The 19,119-nt window shown below is 44.4% G+C and overlaps 1 protein-coding gene across 2 annotated transcripts in view; it reads left to right on the top strand.

Annotated features, from left to right (window-relative positions):
- Window positions 1–19,119, top strand: part of cog5 (component of oligomeric golgi complex 5) — a 177,067-nt gene that overhangs the window by 155,302 nt on the left and 2,646 nt on the right. For both annotated transcript variants that reach the window (XM_038811337.1, XM_038811338.1), the window contains 3 exons: window positions 5,822–6,053; window positions 13,319–13,395; window positions 17,209–17,335. In XM_038811337.1, the coding sequence (XP_038667265.1) occupies window positions 5,822–6,053; window positions 13,319–13,395; window positions 17,209–17,335 (436 nt within the window). The remainder of the gene's footprint in view (window positions 1–5,821; window positions 6,054–13,318; window positions 13,396–17,208; window positions 17,336–19,119) is intronic.

Raw genomic sequence — 19,119 nt, 5'->3', positions numbered from 1 at the left:
AATAGCAATTGGAGAAGGAGTCCTTGTATATATTCCATTCGCCTGCCAATCCCAAATCTGCAGTGCTGACATCTTTTCTAATACCCAACTGTTGTGCTGATTGAGATCAGTTTGTTCAACAATCACTGGAAATGCAGTCTGTAATTTTCTGTTCAATGTTTTGACAACATAAATATATTTTTATTACTGAAGGAATATTTATTGATACGTCAAATATAATGTATATGACAAATCAGCCTACTTGATTGGCACCCCGCCCACCAACTTAAACTTTCACTCCCTCCATCACTGCTGCACAGTGGCCGTGGTATGTACCTTCTACAAGATGCCCTGCAGCAATGCATCAAGGCTCCCTTGACAGACCTCCACTACCTATAAGTATAAGGGCATCAGATGCATGCGAACACCATCACCTGCAAGTTCACCTCCAAGCTGCACACCATCCTGACCTGAAACTATATCAACGTTCCTTTACTGTCACTGGATCAAAATCCTGGGACTCTCTTTCTAGCAGCATTTTGGATGTTCCTACAACATACGGACTGTGGAGGTTCAAGAAGGTAGCATGCCACCACCTTCTCAAGGGCAAATAGGAATGGACAATGAATGCTAACCGAGCCAGCAAAGCCCAAATCGAGTGAAAGAATTTAAAAATATATTTTTAAGGACATAATGATTAAACTGCGTGAAATTTGTTCTGAAACTTGGTTAGACCACACTTAGAGTACTGTGAACAGTTCTGGTCTCCTTTATTATATTAAAACAGGTGCAGAGGCAATGAATGTATAAAAAAAAAATGCAACTGGGGCGGCAAAGTGGCACAGTGCCGCACAACGCCTCACAGCACCAGAGATGCAGGTTCAATTCTAGTCTTGGATAACTGGCTGTGTGGAGTTTGCACATTCTCCCTGTGTCTGCACGTGTTGGATTTGTTTTATTGTCACGTGTACCGAGGTACAGTAAAAAGTATTCTTCTGCGTACATTTGAAGACAAATGTAGGTCCTTTACAGTTAGAATCAGGTGAATTCATAATGGAAACTAAGAAATGACAGACCAGTTGAACGAATACTTTAGATCTGTTTTCACTAAGGAGGACACAAATAACCTTCCTGAAATATTAGGGGTTAAAGGGTCTAGCATGAACGAGGAACTGAAGGAAATCCTTATGTCAGCAAATTGTATTGGGGGAATTGATGCAATTATAACCCGATAAGTCCCCAGGGTCTGATGCTGTGCATCCCAGAGTACTTAAGAAAGTGGCCCTAGAAATAGTGATCATTTTACAACACTCTATAGACTCTGGGACAGTTCCAGTGGATTGGAGGGTAGCTAATGTAACCCCACTTTTTAAAAAAGGAGGGAGAGAGAAAATGGGGAATTTTACACTGGTAGCTTGACATCGGTGGTGGGGGAAATGCTGGAGGCAATTATTAAGGATTAAATAACTGAGTATTTGGAAAGCAGGGACAGGATCGGTCCAAGTCAGCATGGATTGACTAAAGGGAAATCATGCTTGACAAATTTTCTGGAATTTTTTGAGGATGTGACCAGTAGAGTGGACACGGGTGAACCAGTGGATGTTGTGTATCTGTACATTCAACAGGATTTTGACAAGATCCCACACAGGAGATTAGTGAGCAAAATTAAAGCTCATGGTATTGGGGGTAATGTATTGATGTGGATAGAGAACTGGTTGGCAGACAGGAAGCAGAGAGTGGGCATAAATGGGCAATTTTCAGAGTGGAAGGCAGTGACTAGTGGGGTACTGCAGGGTTCAGTGCTGGGACCCCAGCTGTTCACAATATACATTAATGATTTGGACGAAGGAATTGAATGCAATATCTCTAAATTTGCACACAGCACTATGCTGGGTGGCAGTATGTGCTGTGAGAAGGATGCAAAGAGGCTGGCTGAGTGGGAAAATGCAATATAATGTGGATAAATGTGAGGTTATCCACTTTGGTGGCTAAAACAGGAAGGCAGATTATTATCTGAATGGTGGCAGTTTAGGAAAAGGGGAAATGCAAAGGGACCTGGGTGCCATGGCTGAAGGTTAGCGTGCAGGTACAGCAGGCGGTGAGGAAAGTTAATGGCTTGCTGGCCTTCATAGTAAGAGGATTTGAGTATAGGAGTAGGGATGTCTTGCTGCAGTTATAGAGGGCCTTAATGAGGCCACACCTTGACTATTGTGTGCAGTTTTGGTCTCCTAGTTTGAGGAAGAACATTCTTGCTATTGAGGGTGTCCAGCAAAGGTTCACCAGACTAATTCCCGGGATGGCAAGACTCTCATAAGAAGAAAGACTGGATAGACTGGGCTTGTACTCACTGGAGTTTAGAAGAATGAGAGGGGATCTCATCGAAACATATGGGCCTGGACAGACTAGATGCGGGAAGAATGTTCCCGATGTTGGGTACATCCAGAATTATGGGTCACAGCCTAAGAAACCATTCAGGACTGAGAGGAGGAAGAACGTCTTCTCTCAGAGATGTGAACTTGTGGAAATCTCTACCACAAAATGTTGTTGGGCCAGTTTTCGTTGGATATATTCAAGAGGGAGCTGAACATAACCCTTATGGCTAAAGGGATCAAGGGGTATGGAGTGAAAGCGGGAGTGGGATGCTGAATTTGCGTGATCAGATTGAATGGTGGTGCAGGCTCGAAGGGCTGAATGGCCTACTCCTGCACCTATTTTCTATGTCTAGACAGATCATTCCATACATGAATAGCTTCAGTGAGGGAAGAAATCACTGTCGGCAAAGCAGGTATTGTTCAAGCCCATATTTCTGGTGTACTTATGAATGCCCTTGACATCAAGGCAGAATTTGACTGAGTATGCATCAAGGAGCTCTAGTTAAACTGGAGTCAAGAGGAATAAGGGGGAAAATTCTCCACTGGTTGGAGTCATACCTGGCACAAAGGAAGATGGCTGTGGTGTTTGGACGTCAATCATCTCAACTCCAGGACATCACTGCAGGAGTTCCTCAGGGTAGTTTCCAAAGCCCAACCATCTTCAGCTGCTTCATCAATGACCGCCCTTCCATCATAAGGTCAGATGTGTGGATGTTTGTGGATGACTGCAATGTTCAGCCCCATTCGCGACTCTTCAGATAAGGAAGCAGTCCATGTCCAAATGCAGCAAGACTTGGACAATATCCAGGCTGAGGCTGACAAGTGGCAAGTTACATTCATGCCACACAAGTTCCAGGCAATGACCATCTCCTACAAGAGAGGATATAACTACCGCCCTGCGACATTCAATGGCATTACCATAGCTGAATCCCCCACAATTAACATCCTGGGCCTTACCACTGATCAGAAACTGAATTGAACTAGCCCCATTAATACTGTGGCTACCAAGGCAGGTCAAAGGCTAGAAATCCTTCGGCGAGTGACTCACCACCTGACCCCCAAAACCTGTCCACCATCTACAATGGACAACTCAGGAGTGTAATGGAATACACTCCACTTGCCTGGATCAGTGTAGCTCCCACAACACTCAAGAAGCTCGATATCATCCAAGACAAAGCAGCCTTCTTGATTGCTGCCCTTTCCACGAATATTCAAACCCTCCACCACCGATGAACAGTGGCAGCCATGTGTACCATCTACAAGACGCACTGCAGTAACTCACCAAGGTACCTTAGACAACAGATTCCAAACCCACGCCCACTACCATCTAGAAGGACAAGAGCAGCAGATACCTGGGACCCCCATCACCTGGAGGTTCCCCTCCAAAGCACTCACCACCCTGACTTTGAAATATATCGCCGCTCCTTCACTGTTGCTGGGGCAACATCCTGGAAGACCCTCCCTAACAGCACACTGGGTATACCTACACATCAAGGACTGCAGCGGTTCAAGAAAGCAACTCACCACCACCTTCTGCAAGCCATCTAGGGATGGGCAATAAATGCTGGCCTAACCAGCGACACCCACATCCCGTAAATGATTTTTTTTTTAAAGCATGAGGTTAGGGTTGGGGGAGCATTTTTCCTGTGAAAGTTGGTATTGCATAGGGGTGTACAGAGCAGACATCTAATGGTATACCCATCAACAGAAAATTTGTGGAAAAGGGGATGTGGATGTGGTTGAGGAAACTTGCCTTCAGGAACATGGGTCGGGGTAATCTGGATGGGGGGTGATGGAGCAGCTCACGTGGTTGCTTTTGAACAGTTTAGGTGGCAGATGCTGCAACTTAGTATGACATGATTCAAGCTGAGTACTGAGGCTGTTCAGGAGGACCTCTAGTCTGGTTTGGCAGTAGAATACCAATCAGACAGAGTTCCACGAGATGAATCGGGGAAACTTGCTGTTCCTTCATTACCAGTTGTCAAAATCTTGGACACTGTTATCTAATAGCACTTAATAGTGTACCTTCTCCACATGTACGGCATCAGTTCAAGAAGCATGCTTACCGCCATCAACTCGGGGAAATTGGCAAGACCAACATTTATTATTCATGACTCGCATCTCATGAATGAATTGGGGGTCAAGGGAATAAAGTGCAGTAAATTGGGAAAATGTTGTGTTTTGGCAGTAGCAGGAGGAAGGAAGATAAAAAAGGCCATAACTACAGAATCATCGCGCTCCTGAAAGAGTTTGGCGCCTTCTCGGGCTACAAACTCAACTTGAGCAAAAGTGAGATCTTCCCAGTCCACCCACCAGTAGGGGGAGCAGATGTGAACGGTGCCAAGGTGGCCCGGCTAACCACGCCCACATATTCTGGTCTTGCCCCAGACTGGCAGGGTACTGGACAGCCTTCTTTGAGGTAATGTCCAAAGTGGTGGGGATGAGGGTGGAGCCATGCCCGAAAGTGGCAGTCTTCGGGGTTTCAGACCAGCCAGATCTATTCCTGGGGAGGAGGGCGGACGCCCTTGCCTTTGCCTCCCTGATCACCTGCCGCAGAATCCTGTTCGGGCTGGCGGGCAGCAGCACCACCCAAAGCTGCTGACTGGCTGTCTGACCTCTCAGAATCTCTCCAAATGGAGAAAATCAAATTCGCCATCTGAGGATCAGGCGGCGGCTTCCACAGAACGTGGGAGCCATTCACGCAATTGCTCCGGGACCTGTTTGTGGCCAACGAACAGGCGGAAGAATAGCCAGGTAGCCAAGAATCAGGGGAAAGTAGCCAAAGCATGAGAGGGAGAGATAGACTGGGAAGGGGGGGGGGGAGAAGCATGAGAGGGAGAGATAGACTGGGAAGGGGAGGGGGTCATCTAAACCTAAGAAGAAAGAAAGGCGAACCACAGAAGGGGGGGGGGGGGGGGGGGGGGAAGAGACAGGGAACAAGAGAGGAGAACCAGGGAGGTGAGAGGGAGGCAGGGAAATGAGAGCCGGAAGGAAGGCATGGGATACAATAACGAACATGGCATCTCCAGGAGTAGGGAACAAGGAGAATAAAGATGAAAGACGGGAGGAACGTCAGAAGCGGAGGTGGGCGCGAGACAGCAGCGAGATCTGTCCGGAGAAGCAAGCAACAACACCAACACCAAACCCATTCGAGTATTGCCCATTGGGGTGTGCCCTTCTCTTCTATATATGTGTATATTTCTTATCCTGTGTACATAACAGTAAATATACTTTGTTCAAAAACCCAATAAAAAACATTTAAAAAATTTTTTTTTAAAAGGCCAAAACTGAGAAGGCAAACAATATCTGCATTCAGGCTTACCTAAAGTGGGGATCTTAGTTGTTGTAAAGATTCTGAATTTGGTAAATTCTATGAAATCGAAGAAAAATATTACACTTTTACGGAATAGAAGTAAGCTGGCCTGTGTTTGCCCCTGGAATAGTGATTTGATTTGTGTTCATTTCTACAGGTCTTCATCTGGGAAGCCTGAAGTCCCATGTTCTCTTTACATGAAAGAATTACAAGGTTTTATATCACGTATCATGAGTGACTACTTTAAAAACTTTGAGTGCGTGGACTTTATCTATGACAATACAGAAAATATTGCACAGAGAGCTATTCAACTATTTATCCGTAATGCAAGTCTGCTGAGACCACTGGGCGAAGGAGGTAAAATGAGGTTGGCTGCAGATTTTGCACAGGTAAGAACTAATACCGGGGGTTATCTTTCTATTTTGTCTTTGTTGATTTTAATTTTCAGATTCCAAAATACTAATTGAGAGTCATAACAAACAATGCCAAATTAAAAGGCAACAGTTCAAATTAAATAATGCTACTTAAGAGACACCATTGCTGAAGTACGAAATGACCAAATCAAGAATTCTAGGATATATATATTTTGACAGACAAAGCGAATCAGTAAAAATAAGTTATTTATAAAGCCAAAGGTTAAATCAACTACCTCTCATTTGCCTGCCCTAACCTCATGTTATCATAGAAATAGTTTGTTTTAGCTAGGGTCAGAACTTTGTGTGTTTCTAACAATTCATCAAGTTTATGTTGAGATTGGGCCTTTGACCTGCGATCATCCAGTTTTTTTTCCTTTTCTCTGCATCTTGATCTTTGCTGGCTACAGACACCAATTTCCTCCCAGATCATCCTGGCTCCTCTCCATTCCCTAGATGCAGCCTAATGCCAAAGGCCTAACTTCATAATCTGGCTGACTGTAGCTGGGAATTGGGGACCAAAGATAGTAATCGAGTCCTGCTGTTAAATTTTGAAGGACCCGCAGGCAAACCATTCTTCATGATTTTCCAAGGCTTTAAACTAAATAGTGGGGGGAGAGGGTTCAGTTGTATGGAGAATTAGAAAATCAAAGTTAAAGGAGTGAGTAGAAGTGCAGGTTAATGATGAGGACTTTAAACTAGTTAAAGGAGCCGAGGGTTCAGGAGAGGTTAGTACAGTTTCCAGACCACGTAATAGGACAGAGAGTATAGAAGGTAGCAGGAATCTAACCTGAGGAGGAGCAAAACAGGTGACAAGTATGAGAAGGGAGGTGGTCAATGCAGGACTGAGGGTGTTGTACCTAAATGCAGTATACGGAATAAGGTAAACAAACTTGTTGCGCTCATTGAAATTGGCCAGTACGATGTTGTGGACATCACAGAGCAAGGGGATCAGGGCTGGGATCTAAATATCCAAGTATATGTGTCCTATCGAAAGGACAGGCAGATGGGCAAAGGGGGTGAGGTTGCATTGTTAGTAAGGAATGAAGTGAAACTGATAGCAAGATGCGATATAGGATCAGAAGGCATTGAATCTGTGTGGGTAGAGTTGAGGAATCACAAAAATCAAGAGAAATGTACAGGCCCCCTAGCAGTAGTCAGAATCTGAGGCAGAAAATAAATCAGGAGATAGAAAAGGCATATTAAAAAGGCAATATTACAATAACCATGGGGGACTTCAATATGCAGGTGGACTGGGAAATCAAGTTGGTAGTGGATCCCAAGAAAAGGAATTTGTGGAATGTCTAAGAGATTTTTTTTTTGGAGAAGCTTGTGACAGAGCCTACTAGGGAACAGGAAATTCTGGATTTGGTGATCTGTAATGAGGCAAACTTAAAGTGAAGGAACCCTTTGGGGGCAGTGACCACAATATGATAGAATTTACCCTGCAGTTTGAGATGAAGAAGCTGGAATCAGTTGTAACAGTATTATAATTAAATAAAGGTAACTACAAAGACATGAGAGAGAAGCTGGCCAGAGTTGATTGGAAGGGGAGCCTAACCGGGAAGAAAGTGGAACACAATGGCAAGAGCTTTTGGGGGTGATTCGGGAGGCAAACAGACATTCATTTCAAGGAGGCGCAAATATGCTAAGGGGAGGACAAGGCATTCATGGCTGAAGAGGGATGTCAAGGACAGCATAAAAGAAAAATCATACAAAGTGGCGAGAATTAGTGGGAATCCAGAGGATTGGGAAGCCTTTAAAAGCGAGAAGAGGACAACTAAAAAAGCAATAGGAGGGAGAGAAGATGAAATATGAGTGTAAACTGGCTAATAATATAAAAGAAGATAGCACGGTGCTGCATAGGAGATTGTTAAATAAGTTAAGTGCTCATGGTGTTCAGGGCAAGATCCTGGCATGTATAGAGAATTGGCTGACTGGCAGAAGGCAGAGAGTGGTGATAAAGGGGTCTTTTTCAGGATAGCAGCTGATGACTCCTGTTGTGGCTCAGGGGTCGGTGCTAGGACCACAACTTTTCACAATATGCATTAACGATCTAGAAGAAGGAACTGAAGGCATTGTTGCTAAGTTTGCAGATGATACAAAGATGTGCAGAGGGACAGGTAATATTGAAGAAGAAGGGGATCTGCATAAGGATTTGGACAGGTTAGGAGAGCGGGAAAAGAAGTAGCAGATGGAATACAATGTGGAAAAGTGTGAGGTTACGCACTTTGGAAGCAGGAATGGAGGCATAGAATATTTTCTAAATGGGGAAGTGCTTAGGAAACAGAAGCACAAAGGGACTTAGGAATCCTTGTTCAAGATTCTCTTACGGTTAACATGCAGGTTCAGTCGGAATTTAGGAAGGCAAATTATGCCTTCATGTTGAGAGGGCTAGAATATAAGAGCAGAGATGGATGTACTTCTGAGGCTGTATAAGTCTCTGGTCAGACCCCATTTGGAGTATTGAGAGCAGTTTTGGGCCCCGTATCTAAGGAAGAATGTGCTGACCTTGGAAAGGGGCTAGAGGAGGTTCACAAGAATGATCCCTGGAATGAAGAGCTTGTCATATGAGGAACGGTTGAGGATTCTGGGTCTGTACTCGTTGGAGTTTAGAAGGATGAGGGGGGGATCTTATTGAAACTTCTAGGATACTACGAGGCCTGGTTAGAGTGGACCTGGAGAGGATGTTTCCACTAGTAGGAAAAACTAGAACCAGAGGGCACAACCTCAGCCTAAAGAGATGATCCTTCATAACAGAGATGAGGAGCACGGTAGCATTGTGGATAGCACAATTACTTCACAGCTCCAGGGTCCCAGGTTCGATTCCGGCTTGGGTCACTGTCTGTGTGGAGTCTGCACATCCTCCCCGTGTGTGCGTGGGTTTCCTCCGGGTGCTCCGGTTTCCTCCCACATTCCAAATATGTGCAGGTTAGGTGGATTGGCCATGCTAAATTGCCCTTAGTGTCCAAAATTGCCCTGTTGAGTGGGGTTACTGGGTTATGGGATATGGTGGAGGTGTTGACCTTGGGTAGGGTGCTCTTTCCAAGAGCCGGTGCAGATTCGATGGGCCGAATGGCCTCCTCCTGCACTGTAAATTCTATGAAAAAGGAGGAATTTCTTCAGCAAGAGGATGGTGAACCTGTGGAACTCTTTGCCACAGAAGGCTGTGGAGGCCAAATCGTTAAGGTAGAGATAGATAGGTTTTCGATTAGTATGGTGGTCAGGGGTTATGGGGAGAAGGCAGGAGAATGGGAATGAGAAAAATATCAGCCATGATTGAATGGCGGACCAGAATCGATGGGCCGAGTGGTCTAATTCTGCTCTTATATCTCGTGGTCTTATAAAATCCGCACGCACCAGTGTCTCGAAATGAATGTCCAGCCCATAAATGGAAGTCTTTTGTTTGTGTTCAAAATGTACAGCCAGGATATTACAAGACCGACAGTTGAGTTGGGGAATGTGAGGTTATTCACTTTGGTGCTAATAGAGATGCAGATTATTTTTTATAGACCTGAAATTTGCAAATGTTGGGTGTATTTGGCCGAGGAACACTAAACATTAGTGTTCAGTAAAGGCAAATAATTAGAAAGGCAAATGGCATAATGACCTTTATTGCAATGGGGCTGGAGTACAAGAGCAAAAAGACTGTACAGTGGTTAGTTGGCACTGCTGCCTCACAGCACCAGGGACCGGGTTCAATTCTGGCCTTGGGTGATTGTGTGGAGTTTGCACATTCTCTCCGTGTCTGTGTGGGTATCATCCTACAGTGTAAAGATATGCAGGTTAGGTGGATTGCTAAAATTGCCCCCATGTGTCCAGGAATGTGCAGGTTAGGTGGGGTTACGGAACTGGGCCAAGTTAGGGGTGGGCCTAGTTGGGGTGCTCTTTCAGAGGGTCGGTGCAGACTCGATGGGCTAAATAGCCTCCTGCACTGTAGGGATTCTATGGTTAAAAGCTTTACTGCAATTTTGGAGGACTTGCTGAGGCAAAATCTGGAGTACTGCAAATAGTTTTTTGGTCTTCATATATAAGGGAAACACTTGCCTTCGGGGCAGTACAACAAAGGTTCACTAGATTGGTTCCTGGAATCAGAGGATTGTCCTGTGACAAGATACTGAGTAAATTAGTCCTATACTCACTCGAGTTCAAAGAGTAAGAGATGAGCTTATTGAAACATACAAGTTTCTGAAGGAGCTTCACGTTTTTGTTATTATTCATTCATGGGATGTGAAGGTTGCTGGCAAGGCCAGCATTTGTTGCTCATCCATTCATATATAGAGCACTCAGCACAGTCTCAGGATAAAGGGTTGATCATTTAGTATTGAGATGAAGAGCAATTTCTTCACTCTAAGGATTGTCAACTTTAGAAGCTGAGATGGACCTCTGATCTCTCTGGGACTCGAGGGCTATGGGAAAGATAGGAAGTGAAGTTGAGACAGAAGATCAACCTTGATTGTATTTAGTTATGGAGCAAGCTTGAGAGGCCATATGGTCTACTGATGCTCTTGCTTCTTATGTTTTTATGAAGGTTAGATGAATATGAAATGTCACAAGATAGAGATGCAGTTTAGAATCAATTTATTTATCTTGCTCTTTGTTACCAGTGATTTGTATATAATGTGTAGTAGTGATATTCATCCTTAGTTTTTACTTTTGCCGCCATGGTCATAGTAGCATCTTGTGTTTTGTTTTTATATAAATGAACATTAAATCCTATCATTTTGGAGTTTGGAGCCTTCTCGGGCTACAAACTCAACATGAGCAAAAGTGAGATCTTCCCAGTACACCCGCAAGGGGGGGGGGGGGGGGGGGGGGCAGCGCTAAAGGGCCTGCCGTTCAAACAAGCCCGAAATAAATTCCGCTACCTGGGGATCCAAATAGCCCATGACTGGAAAGGGGTCCACAAATGGAACCTCACCAGCCTGACGGAGGAAGTTAAAAAGGACCTGCAAAGATGGAACACACTCCCGCTCTCCCTCGCGGGGAGAGTCCAGACGATCAAAATGAACGTACTGCCCAGGTTCCTTTTCCTGTTTAGATCCATTCCGATCTACATCCCCAAGGCCTTTTTCAAAGCGCTGGACAAACATATCATGGCGTTCGTATGGGGGGGTAAAAATGCTAGGATCCCAAAGAAGGTCATACAAAAAACAAAATCCAGGGGGGGGCTAGCCCTCCCGAATCTACAATTCTACCACTGGGCGGCAACAGCCGAGCGAGTAAGGGGATGGATCCAGGAGCCAGAAGCCGAGTGGGTGCGTGCGGAGGAGGCCTCCTGCATGGGAACCTCCCTCCGGGCCCTCGCCACGGCAGCACTCCCATCCCCACCCAAAAAACACTCCACCAGCCCAGTGGTGACAGCCACCCTCCAATCCTGGAACCAACTGCGGCAGCAATTTGGCCTGTACAAAATGTCGGACAAGGCTCCCATCTGCAACAACCATAGGTTCAAACCAGCACTGACCGACGCCACCTTCAAAAGGTGGAGGCAGGACGGGGGGACACTGACAGTCAGGGACCTATACACGGACGACAGGATCGCAACACTGGACGAACTGACAGAGAAATTTCAGCTAGCTGGGGGGAACGAGCTACGGTACCTGCAGCTCAAAAACTTCCTACGAAAGGAGACAAGGACGTACCCACAACCGCCACGACAGACACTATTGGAAGACCTACTGGACGCAAGTATCCTAGAGAAAGGGAACTGTAGTGACATGTATGACCGACTGGTAGACAGGGACGACACCGTACTGGACGCAACAAGAAGGAAATGGGAGGACGACCTGGGGATGGAGATAGGGTGGGGACTCTGGAGCGAAGCACTGCATAGGGTCAACTCCACCTCCACGTGCGCAAGGCTCAGCCTGACGCAACTAAAAGTGGTACATAGAGCCCACTTAACGAGAAACCGTATGAGTAGGTTCTTCCCGGAGGTGGAGGACAAATGTGAGCGGTGCCAGAGAGGCCCGGCCAACCACGCCCACATGTTCTGGTCTTGCCCCAGACTTGTGGAGTACTGGACAGCCTTCTTCGAGGCTATGTCCAAAGTGGTGGGGGTGAGGGTGGAGCCATGCCCGATAGTGGCGGTCTTCGGGGTTTCAGACCAGCCAGATCTATTCCTGGGGAGGAGGGCGGACGCCCTTGCCTTTGCCTCCCTGATTGCCCGCCGTAGAATCCTGTTTGGCTGGCGGTCAGCAGCACCACCCAGAGCTGCAGACTGGCTGTCCGACCTCTCGGAATCTCTCCAAATGGAGAAAATCAAATTCGCCATCCGAGGGTCGGACGACGGCTTCCACAGAACGTGGGAGCCATTCATGCAACTGTTCCGGGACCTGTTTGTGGCCAACGTACATGAGGAAGAATAGTCGGGTGGCCAAGAACCAGGGGAAAATGGGCGGGAATCGGGGGAAGATAGCCGGGGGGAGGCTACGGGCTCGGTATGGGGGTTTGATGGCAAGCCAAGGCCCAAAACCAAACTATAAATAAATGCCTATAAACATGTGCCTCGGCCATATTGGGGAATGTAAAAATGTAAAATATGTATGCTGGCTAAAGGGGGCGGCCACAATTATTGTTATGAAGATGCTTACCTGTAAATATTCATGTAAAAAAATTTTGTGTTTTCCTTTTTTTTTATCTCTCTCTCTAATAACTTGTAATTTGTCATATATAAAATATGAAAACTCAATAAAAAAACATTTATAAAAAAATCCTATCATTTTGTAATGACTAGAGAATGACATAATATGTCATATACTCTTAAGTTAATGTGTATAAACTTCATAATTGTGTTCCTGTGTATTTGTGATATATGCCATACGTAAATTACATTTTCTGCTTAAATTTATCAAATATTTACGGTGAATTGTATCCAATCCAGTCTTTCGTTAGAAAAAAGGTTACATTCTCTGATTTTTTTTCAAATGTTCCAAAAGGAACAAGAAAATCTTGTTAAAAGTTTTAGTTTGTTGCGGCAAGGTGGCGCAGTGGTTAGCACTGCTGCCTCATGGCACCGAGGACCCAGGTTCGATCCCACCCTCGGTCACTGTCCGTGTGGAGTGTGCACATTCTCCCCGTGTCTGCATGGGTCTTCCCCCCACAACCCAAAGATGTGCAGGGTAAGTGGATTGGCTACGCTAAATTGTCCCATAATTGGAAAAAAGAATTGGGTACTAAAGCATAAATAAATAACGTATGTTTTGTTTTAACTTGTGCTGTATCTTGCAATATTGCAGATGGAATTAGCAGTGGCACCCCTTTGTCGGAGAGTGTCAGATCTTGGAAAGCCCTACCGATTATTGAGGTCATTCAGGTCAGTCTAATTCTGCTCAAGATATGTCTCGGGAACGTTTAGATCTAAATAGATATATATTACTTCTACTTTAAAACAAAAATATTGATAAAGTTTTATTAGTATTTCATACTTTACTCAGATTGTCAATTGGGATTGAATATTTCATAGATATCATAGATATGCTTTTCTGCAACTATCACAAATTTATTGTAGAATCACAATATGAAAGCCAATTGTGTATTTCATAATGATGGCATGATTAGCAATGAGAATATTATCCATAAAATGCCATAATCACATAAATCTACCTACATTTTGTGATAATTCAGTACTTAATGCTTGCATGAAACACAGAAAGTGGTCATTTAGCCGGTGATGCCTTTACAGAGCTACTCAGCCGACCCACTCTCCTTTTTTTTTTGTTCCATAGCCCTACAAATGTGTAGCTAATTTGTGATCCCACGGCAATGAGAGCATGACCAGGATATAATCTGTTTCTTTAGTAATATTTGTTGAGCGATTGAGATTAGAGTTCCCTTGCTCTTCCGTATAGTGCCACAAGATCTTTTATATCAATCTGAGAGGGCAGATGGGGCTTTGGCTTAGCATCTTGTCCGAAAGACAGCACGATATTCCTTAAGCACTGCACTGAAGTTTCAACCTGAATTATGTGCTCCGATCTGGAGTATGACTTGTAGCCAGAACCTTTGAACTCAGACGAGAGTGCTGACAAAGGCACGATTACAAATCATGAACTGAGAAAATAGTTTTCAGGATCTAGGAAAGAATAAACAAATAAAGTACTTGCAATTTGAGCAAATAACTCACACAGTGAGAAATCCAATAAAGCACTGTACAATATGAATACTATGTTATAGGAAAGGAGTTGCTTACACCTGAAGTATGATTTTTAGACCCGTTAAGTTTTGATACTATCCAATCTGTGGCCTCTTTCTTTCAGTATGAGAAATGTATGTATTGCTTGCATCTTGTGCCAGACATGAACATACTGCTTCAATAGATTTGCTGTGTTATAGCAATGAGCAAACCACTGTCACCTAAAGAATAACACAGGAAAACAATTATCAGAAAGCATTGCTCCGGTCACAGACTACCACGTAAGCAATCATGGGAATTACAAAGAGAACAAAGAACAGTACAGCCAACAGGCCCTTCAAGCCTGCGCAGATCATGATAAGATGCGTGTCTAAACTAAAACCTTATGTACTTCTGGGGTCTGTATCTCTCTATTTCTAGCCATGTATGCATCAAGATGCCTCTTAAACACCGCTATCATATCTGCTTCAACAACCTCCTCCTGCAGCGTGTTCCAGGCACTCGCTGCCCTCTGTATAAATAACTTGCCTCGCACATCTCTAAACTTTCCCCCTTGCACCTTAAACCTATGTCCCCTAGTAATTGACTTTTCCACACTGGGAAAAAGCACTTGACTATCTATTGTCTATAACACTCATCATTTTGTAAACCTCTATCAGGTCGCCCCCTCGATCTCGGTCGTTCCAGTGAAAACAATCCAAGTTTATTCAACCTCTCCTCCTATCTAGTACCCTCCAGACCAGGCAACATCCTGGTAAACCTCTTCTGTACCCTCTCCAAAGCATCCAAATTCTTCTGGTAGCATGGCGACCAGAAGTGTATGCAATATTCCAAATGTGGCCTAATTAAGGTTCAATACAGCTGCAACATGACCTGCCAATTTTTACCGATGAAAGCAAGCATGCCGTATGCCTTGACTGCCTTATCTACCTGCGTAGATAAGCCCCCGGGAGTATGGATGGGGGGTTTCGAGCATGGCGGCGGGCGGGGGTGGGAAGGGTGGGCGATATGTTCCTGGAAGGGAGCTTTGCTTGGAGGAGAAATTTGGGCTGGTAAGGGGAAATGATTTTAGGTACCTACAGTTGTGGGACTTTGTTCGTAGACAGGTCCCATCTTTCCCACGCCTCCCACCAATGGGGATCCAAGACAGAATAGTCTCTAGGGGGGAAGAAGGGGAGGGTAGAGTCTCTGATATTTATAAGGTGCTCATGAGGGAGGAAGGGTCCCAGACAGAGGAACTGAAACTTAAATGGGAGGAGGAGCTAGGCGGGGAAATGGAGGACGGGCTGTGGGCCGAGGCCCTGAGTAGGGTAAATTCGACCGCAACATGTGCCAGGCTTGGGCTGATTCAATTTAAGGTCGTTCACCGGGCCCACATGACGGTGGCTCGGATGAGCAAATTCTTTGGGATAGAGGACAAATGCGCTAGGTGCGCGGGAGGACCAGAGAACCACGTTCACATGGTTTGGGCATGCCCTAAGCTTAGGGGGTACTGGGAGGGATTTGCGGGCGTCATGTCCCGGGTGCTAAAAACAAGGGTGGCGATGGGTCCAGGGGTGGCAATTTCTGGGGTTTCGGAAGACCCGGAGGAGTCCAGGGGGAGAAAGAGGCCGATGTTTTGGTCTTTGCTTCCCTGATAGCCCGGCGACAAATACTATTGGCGTGGAGGGACTCAAAGCACCCCCGAAGACTGAGTTGTGGCTTGCGGACATGTCGAGTTTCCTGGGTATGGAAAAAATTAAGAGTTTGCCTTGAGGGGATCTGTACAGGGGTTTGCCCGGTGGTGGCAACCATTCATTGACTTCCTTGCGGGAGAGTGAGCGTCAGCGGGGGGGGGGGGGGGGGGGGGGGGTTGTGTAGAGTACAGTAGGAGGGATAAAATGGCAGGTAGTACCGGTGGGAGAGGAGCGGGCTTGTGCAGTATGTTACGATTGAAGTATTGAATGTACGTGGATGTTTGCACATTTTTGCCTTTTTTGCTTTCTTTCTGTTGATGTCTGTAACTGTTCACAAAGCCAAAAACTACCTCAATAAAATTGTTTATTAAAAAAAAAAATCATTTTCATCACTTCCACAAAAAACTCAATCCAAGTTAGTAAGACACGACCTTCCCTTCACAAAACCATGCTGCTTATCGCTAATATGTCCGTTTGTTTCCAAATGTAAATCTTGTCCCTAAGAATCTTTACTAATAATTTCGCTATCACTGAGGCAAGTCTCACTGGCCTATAATTTCCTGGATTATCCCTTCTAAACCTTCTTGAACAAAGGAATAACATTGACTATTCTCCATTCTCTGAGACCTCACCTGTAGCCAATAAGGATGCAAAGGTTTTTGTCATGCCCCCAGCAATTTCCTCCCTTGGTATTTATTCTGGGGTAGATCCCATCTATCCACCTTAATGCTTTTTCAGATGCTCAACACCTCGTCCTTTTTGATATCTACATGACCCAAATATCTACACTCCCTTTCCTAGACGCATCCACCAAGTCCTTCTCTTTAGTGAATACGAGTGCAAAGTACTAATTTAGTACCTCGCCCATTTCATCTGTTTCGACGCATAGATTCCCTCCTCTATCATTGAGTGGGCCAACCCTTTCCATGACTACCCTCATGCTTTTTATATACAAATAAACTGCCTTGGGATTCTCCTTTATCCTGTTTGCCAAGGATGTTTCATGGCCCCCTTTAGCCCTCCTAACTCCTTAAGTTCCTTCCTACTTTCTTTATATTCTTCAAGGGCTTTGTCGGTTCTCAGTCTCCTAGACCTTACAAATGCTTCTTTTTTCTTTTTGACTAGGCTCACAATATCAGTCGTTATCCAAATTCCCAAAATTTGCCATACTTACCCTCCATCTTCAGGATCATGCCGGTCCTGAAATCTAATCTACTGTCAGATGTTGATTTACCCTCAAATTCTTCTAATAATATTCTGTCACTTCACCCAAAGCATTTTTTACACATTTTGCTCAAGTCTGTTTTGTACTTCACAGACCATTACTCTTCCAAACAAGTGAGCATATTTCTACTAGCCCAGCTGTAGGAGATATTGTTCCATACAGCACCATTCTTCATTTCCTGTTCACCAGAGCACCAGCTGACCTAAAGCCACCACACCAGGTATTTGATGAACTGACTGGTTAAAAACTTGTTGATTGCTTTGTTTTTCCTTTCTGGGTAACCGACCTAATCGTTGCACTAAAATATAGCAATAATGAAGCTTCTGTTGATGTATTTAGGGGCTGTTTAGCACACAGGGCTAAATCGCTGGCTTTGAAAGCAGACCAAGGCAGGCCAGCAGCACGGTTTGATTTCCGTAACAGCCTCCCCGAACAGGTGCCGGAATGTGGCGACTAGGGGCTTTTCACAGTAACTTAATTGAAGTCTACTCGTGACAAGTGATTTTCATTTCATTTCATTTAAATTCTAATTCAGTTTATCTTTTCATTTTCTGTTGAAGCTGTTTTTTCTCATGCTCTAAATGCATAGTAAGTGTGCTTTCATATCACCTGAGTTAATCCTAATTTGAAGTTGGGAAAATCATGTTCTCATCACTAACGTCATGGTTAAAATTACAGATATATATAGTGATGACCATAAGATGTAGGAGCATTTTTAAAAATAAATTTAGAGTACGCAAGTCATTTTTTCCAGACCAATCCACCTACGCTGCACATCTTTGTGTTGTGGTGGCGAAACCCACGCAAACACGGAATGTGCGAACTCCACACGGACAGTGACACAGAGCTGGGATCGAACCTGAGTCCTTGGCGCCGTGGGGCAACAGTGATAACCATTGTGCTGCATTCCATGAGATCATGGCTCTTTCTTGCCTTATCCTTATAATTGTTGATTCCCTTACCTATGTTTATCTCAGCCTTGATCAAACTTAGTGACTCAGCCCTCTGTAATAAAGAATTCTCCAGATTCACTATGCTCAGAGAAGAAATTCTTCCTCATATCAATCTTAAGTGGGCAAACCCTTACTCTGAGGTTATTCCATCTTGTCCTAGATTCTCCCACAAGGAGAAACAACCTCAGTATCTACCCTGTGAAGCCCCGAGAATCCTACACATCTCAATAAGGGCACCTCTCTTCAAACCCTGCTGTATACTTTTTTTTCCTCTAGAAAGGTGAATTTTTGATATACTTGTAGTCCAAACAAACATCCATTCAAGTCCTGAAGAGACCCTAATTTTTGACTTGGTACCTCAGTTTTAATTACCTTTAGCTGCCATTATGGCACAGATCCCGAGATTTTATGTGGCATTGCCCATCTTCAGTATCAAATTTTACCAATAAAGTATGCTAAACTATTTTTCCCAATAATAAATCAAGCTCAAAAAATCAAGACTTTCCATAGTAGATAATCCATCATTGCAGAATATTTAATACTCTATCATCTCTATTTATTATTTTACTCCATTTTTGGATAAATGAACTGATTGAATGTTGGTAACTACTTTAGAAATGGAGGCAAAACATTTTTTCACTGTTGAAAAACATGGCCAATTAATTGGTGTCGCAGCACTAAATGATGGGAAGGTTCAGCCTGAGTGCATGTCTCATCTCGAGTTTGAACTGATGTAAAAAAAAAGCTTTTAAAATATTAAGATGAATCAGGGAGTCCTGAGCTGAGTGAATTTATTTTTTACATCTACATTTATGTAAAACATGAAAAATAAATTTATAGGACTGCATGGTGGTGCATTGGTTAGCACTGCTGCCTCATGGCACCGAGGACCCGGGTCACTGTCCGTGTGGAGTTTGTACATTCTCCCCCGTGTTTACGTGGGCCTCACCCCACAACCCACAGATGTGCTGGGTAGGTGGATTGCGCATACTAAATTGCCCCTTAATAGGAAAAGAAATGAATTGGGCACTTTAAATGTTTAAAAAATAAA

Source organism: Scyliorhinus canicula, chromosome 11 (genome assembly GCF_902713615.1).
Source record: "Scyliorhinus canicula chromosome 11, sScyCan1.1, whole genome shotgun sequence".
Classification (NCBI taxonomy): Eukaryota; Metazoa; Chordata; class Chondrichthyes; order Carcharhiniformes; family Scyliorhinidae; genus Scyliorhinus; species Scyliorhinus canicula.
Note: the sequence above shows the minus strand (reverse complement) of the source record. Positions and strands in the feature narration are given on the sequence as shown.